Source organism: Argentina silus, assembly GCF_951799395.1.
Source record: "Argentina silus genome assembly, chromosome: 15".
In the NCBI taxonomy this organism is placed as follows: Eukaryota; Metazoa; Chordata; class Actinopteri; order Argentiniformes; family Argentinidae; genus Argentina; species Argentina silus.
The window spans coordinates 3,750,238-3,755,781 of NC_139669.1; the positions used below are offsets into that span (position 1 = coordinate 3,750,238).

At 42.4% G+C, this 5,544-nt stretch overlaps 1 protein-coding gene across 1 annotated transcript in view; it reads left to right on the plus strand.

Annotated features, from left to right (window-relative positions):
• Window positions 1-1,041, plus strand: part of gfra4b (GDNF family receptor alpha 4b) — a 29,439-nt gene extending 28,398 nt beyond the window's left edge. Inside the window, exon 8 of the mRNA XM_083685893.1 lies at window positions 1-1,041. This exon is cut by the window's left edge and continues 120 nt beyond it. Coding sequence (XP_083542019.1) covers window positions 1-18 — 18 coding nt within the window. The 3' untranslated portion in view covers window positions 19-1,041.
• Window positions 1,042-5,544: the final 4,503 nt, after the last annotated feature.

Below are 5,544 nucleotides of genomic sequence, written 5' to 3' on the forward strand. Positions count from 1 at the left end.
CTCTGCTATGGACACTAAAGAGTAAAGGGCTGCTTGGGACATCCTCGATGAGCAGAAGATTTGTACTGAAGTACTGGAGAAAATTTACTATTGAGCTTACTCCTCCCTCTAAATATGTACAACAAATCGTTTTTCTATTTTTGTGTCTACGTGGTCCAATTGCACCTGTGAATCCCTCCGGAGTATGCCTCAGAGAGACTTTGACAGATTGAAACCAATCTGTGCATTTGTACATTGCTTCCGCGTTGAGTCAAGATAAAAGTACTTTTTATGTGGACTAACCTGCCATCCAGCCATCCAAGCATATCCATTTTATCAAGCGTGAATTCAAAAAACACAACTAGACACCTCAACAATATCCATTCAGATTTATAATAACAGAAAGCTCTTAACCTGAATTGTTGTGTGGAGAAATGGACTCAACTTTAACTGGTGAACTTTGCCTTTGTTTCGTACTCTGTGCACCAACTGATTGGAAAACACCCTTGAGGATATGGGACTCTCTAATATCACTCCCTTCAACTTGACTGAAGGAGGACATTATTTCTGATCAATACTGGAATTGTAAAGGCAGACAATGGAGCTACAGCTTACTCACCCTGGACAAATACCCCTGACTCAGATCATTCCAAGCGATCGTTCTGATCTGCCAGAGCCGCGTAGAGAGAGACCCAGGATATATGGAATAGCCCTGACGTAACAATCATGCCCTGTAGATGAAGATTGGGCTCTTTGTCAAGCTGTCATGCCAGTTCATTTGTTATCGCTAACGCTAGGTGTTCATTATAAAACACTCTCTCCTTGGACTTTGTCGAAATGAAGTTATCAGAAAACAGTATTCTCTTTATGTGTAGACCCATTACTCTGTGTTCTGTGGACGGACAACCCTTTCTCATTGTGTAAATGGACATTTCTACAAAGGGGGGGGGGGGGTCATAATTAATGTGCCGTAGGAGGGACTGCTGTCTAGACATGTTGGTTAGGTATGTGACCTATTCATGGTCAGACGGTCACGGATGATAATATCATATGTCCAAAGGAGAGGGCGTTGGATTTCTAACATTTTGGGATTCATTTATTTAAAGTGCTGCGAATAAAATCTCATGCAACGCTTACACTGTAGCTTTTCCTGTCTTCCCACATTCACACATCCTGGTCAAGGTGCGGTAGGATTCACTTTACAATCCACCATACATCTTAGAAGTTCTTCTAAATAGTTTCAAAATAGATCATTGCTTAATGATCATGCAGATGCTTATCCCATTGAGGTTTTCTGCATACAGTACTTTGTACTGTGTATTTGTTGTTGTGTATGTTTATTGATTCAAATCTTAATTGGGTCGTGTAGAGTCTGGACGCAGTTAACTGCTTAATTATAAGTAAGTGGTAAAGTTCAGGGTCTTATCAAGCACAGCGTATGCAAACGGAGTCTAATGTCAACTCTAAGTATTTTGCACATTTTGATAATGGCACTGAACAATGCCTTGGAGACAGGCATGATTGGAGAATAAACAGCCTGTAGCTGAGGGGTAAAATTAGTCAGGCGAATCAAAGCTGCTTCAGACTCAAAAACAACACTCCTGTGGCCAGCTCTCCCCCTGGGTAATAGGAATGGGGTTTCCTGTGTGTGTGTTTGTGTGTGTGTGTGTGTGTGTGTGTGTGTGTGTGTGTGTGTGTGTGTGTGTGTGTGTGTGTGTGTGTGTATTACCAAAGAGTATTACTGCAAGTAAGTCAAGGATACCTTGTTTACATCAAAGCGCGAGATATTGTGGCAAAGATACCTGGGTTTTTAGATCACCCTGGAGGGATTATTTAATAAGACAGTACTACAGGGAACACACACACACACACACACACACACACACACACACACACACACACACATTAATAGTTCAAGTCTTGTCGATGTGGAACAGATTGCAGCAATCAGTATGAATACTCAGTTGGAGTCAGATGATTTCCAGTGAGAGAAACACATTGGCCTGGTATGGATGATGTATGCCCAACATTGGCCTGGTATGGATGATGTATGCCCAACATTGGCCTGGTGTGGATGATGTATGCCCAACATTGGCCTGGTATGGATGATGTATGCCCAACATTGGCCTGGTATGGATGATGTATGCCCAACATTGGCCTGGTGTGGATGATGTATGCCCAACATTGGCCTGGTGTGGATGATGTATGCCCAACATTGCATGAGTGATGTCTTTTCATTTTCATATGCAACCTTCTGAAAAGCATGACAGACATACTGTATTTTCTTATCACTTTTCCTCATATGACCTACCTGCCGTTTAGTGAAATGGATTCTTACCACTGAAAAGAGTCTCTCTAAAAGTCAAGACATTGACCTTCCATTGTAGGTAATTACACCCTTCATTCAACTCATTCAACTCATTCAACGAAAAAGATAAGCTTGAGCAGCTTTGTTTAAGTTTTTGTTAGTATCAGAAGGGAAGTGTTGAAGGTAAGCCACCACTGGCAGGTTTGTTACACCATGCACATGCACATGCACAACAATGAGACACGTTTGTTCGGTTTTGGCTGGACTCCAAAGTACAAGGCTCTATCTGTTGCTTTCACTATGCACTCTGTGAATGCTTTTGATTATCCCAAGAAAACATGTATGGCGTGATAAAGTAACAAATAAAAAAGGCACCCCACAACTTCAGAAACCATTCAAAGCGAATGTAAAAGAAACATTAATAAGTGAGTGAATGAGTGCAGACCTCAAACGACCCCTTTTACTGTGCTGAAAATTGCTTTTGACAGTTAAAGACTGCAAAGGTAATAGCAGTCCTCTGGAAATGTGAAGTGGCTATGTTTCCCATTTATATTTGTGAGTCTCTTTTACTTCCCTACCCTTTGCAGGGACAAACACGTAAAACTGAATGCTTCATTTTCAGAACATGACAGGACAGGTGGTAAGACCTCGTCTTGAAACTGAAATAGTTGACTGAACATACATAAAAAACAGGACAGAAATCAAAGTAATCAGAATTGTTACACTATCTCCCATGTAAACCTCCACAGGAATGTACCTTTAATGGACATTTCATGGTATGACACCAGTATGGATTGATGTTGCAAGGCGTGTAAACCATCAAATATTTATTACCAGACACCAGGGACTAGCTTTGATGGGCTACCTATAAGATGTGTCCGATATTTCATGATTCAGATAGGGCAAGGTGGTTCCCTGACCCCCCCATGACAAGAAACAACCTTGGTATATGCACAACAGGATGAGTGAGAAGCAAAAAGCTAAATAAAAAAAAGGAGTGTAAATCCTATCTTCACCACTGTTCCTCTGTCACTCCTCTGTTCAAAATACACTTAATTTTTACACTTAATACACTTAACCTAATTTTTTTTATTTTTTTCCAAATTCAGGCACAATCAATGGAAACAATCACGTGCTGCTCTGGGGTGTTAAAAACTCTTGCCATTTATCGTAGGATCACAAGTTCACCTGCAAATATCTACTCAGGGTTAACAAATCATATTTTCGTATTCCGGCGAGTTCCTCACTTTTCCCATTACCTCCATGAAGCGTAATTTTCTCGCTGCTTTCCTTCTCTTGAGTAATGACTGGTTTGGGACCACTTCATGACTCCAACCCTAACAATGAAACCCAGAGTATAAAACCCACTGCTACCTTCACTAAAGCCTGTGACAAATAGGAACATCACATTTGTATTGAACTTAGCTACTCTCAATATGGGGAAGGTAACACTCGGTATTGACCTTTCTGATCAACGCACATAGGAGAACATGCAGGGTTCTGAGTGCATCATAGAGTTCCACTCATTATCGTCACAGAGCTGCAATTTCATCTTCACTTTTCTAGAGTATTTTCCTCTGGCTGATTGAGGACAGTTACTGGATCTATTTTGTTCTGTGCCTTTGTGTGTGCGAGGAGACAGATTTGGGCTCACGCTTTAATCCACCACAGACTGCACTGTGTTTGCTCAGTAAGGTTTTAATCACCCTAACTGAGTGTTAATAATCTGTCTGAAGGGCATCACTTGTATTGCCTTAGCAAGCAGGAGCTTGATCCTGCTCTATCCCAGTCCTCAATACAGACAGGGGAAAGGCTACTGCAGACTGCAGGGTCGTCACAAACCCACTGCACTGTAAAAGCAAACATACAATGAAATTTGTGACTAAGCTTTCTCATAAAATTTGAATATTCATCCCATCACTTCATCCCTTCTAGTGATGTGGATGGGCTAAGCTGATGGGTTATTTTCGTTTAGTATAGAGCTAAATTAAATTAAATAAACATGAATTAACAACAATTAATTAGTTAATTTTCATAAAGGTGTATGTCAAGAGAAATCATATCAGCCTTTTTTTATGCTTCCTCATGTTAAAAAACCCATCCATGAATGTAATTTTGCCACATTGCATTTACAGCCTCTATGTGTGTACATCTGAGTGTGTGTGTGTGTGTGTGCATGTGTGTGTCCTGTCTCCCAGCTGGCTCTCTGTGGGAAGCATGAAAAGTCACACACAGGTCTCAGTGGGAGCTCACTGGAAACAGCAAGTGGGTCAGGGAGACTGTGAGTACACTCAGAGTTGTGTGTGTGTGTGTGTGTGTGTGTGTGTGTGTGTGTGTGTGTGTGTGTGTGTATGTGTGTCTGTGTGTGTGTGCCTGGTGCTCTTATCACAGCGCCCAGCAGCTGCACTGTGGCAGATGCACTTATGTCCCTTTACAGGAGGGAGTCAAGGGATCAGCTGGACCCTGTTGGCTGCCCACTCCCTCGGTTAGCCCTGGCTCCTATGGGGGCCCACTAACGCAACCCCGCTGGCCCCTCCACCTGAGACTTCAGACTCCCCAGGGTCTGACCAGACTGACCCAACATGAAACTCTCCCTGCGGGGGCCATTTTGTAAGCATCTGTTCATTTTCCTATTACAGTGCATTTATTGTGTATGACATTACACGTCACGTTGCCCTCGATGACGTACTGTATACAGTATCACCTTCCACACCATCCGGACTGCAGTCTTGACTAGTGCTGATTTATGACTCACTGCTCACCACGCAGCTAGATGTGTGCGGTACAGATGCCTTGGTAGAGAATGGTAAGTTTCCTCAATGCTGCTACCTCAGGCTGTAGTGGCGCTGGTTCAGAAACTGTAGAAAGACACAGGGAGGCTGGTATTGATTTTCTGTCGATAGCCAGAGCGAGCAGTGAAGGTGTACTACCGCCTGTCAATATTATTTTTGATTGAATGAGGTTCTACCGCATGGGGATAACATCAGTGAACTATCTTATGTTTATTTGACTATTTTTCGCCATTCGCAGCGTGACTTATCTGAATGTACTGTTGGGCATCATTAAGACGGTCTCTCTTCTCTCAAAGCTTCACTCAGCATGGGAGCAGATCAGATCTATCCAGATTAAATGAACACAAACCCAGTCCAAAAGTAATGTCCTTGATACATATTGCTTATTTTCTCAGAGTCTCTTCGACCAGTCGACCAGAATGGTCTGTGTTGCTAGGGAGGTGTCCTTGACTTAAGACAGTCCGA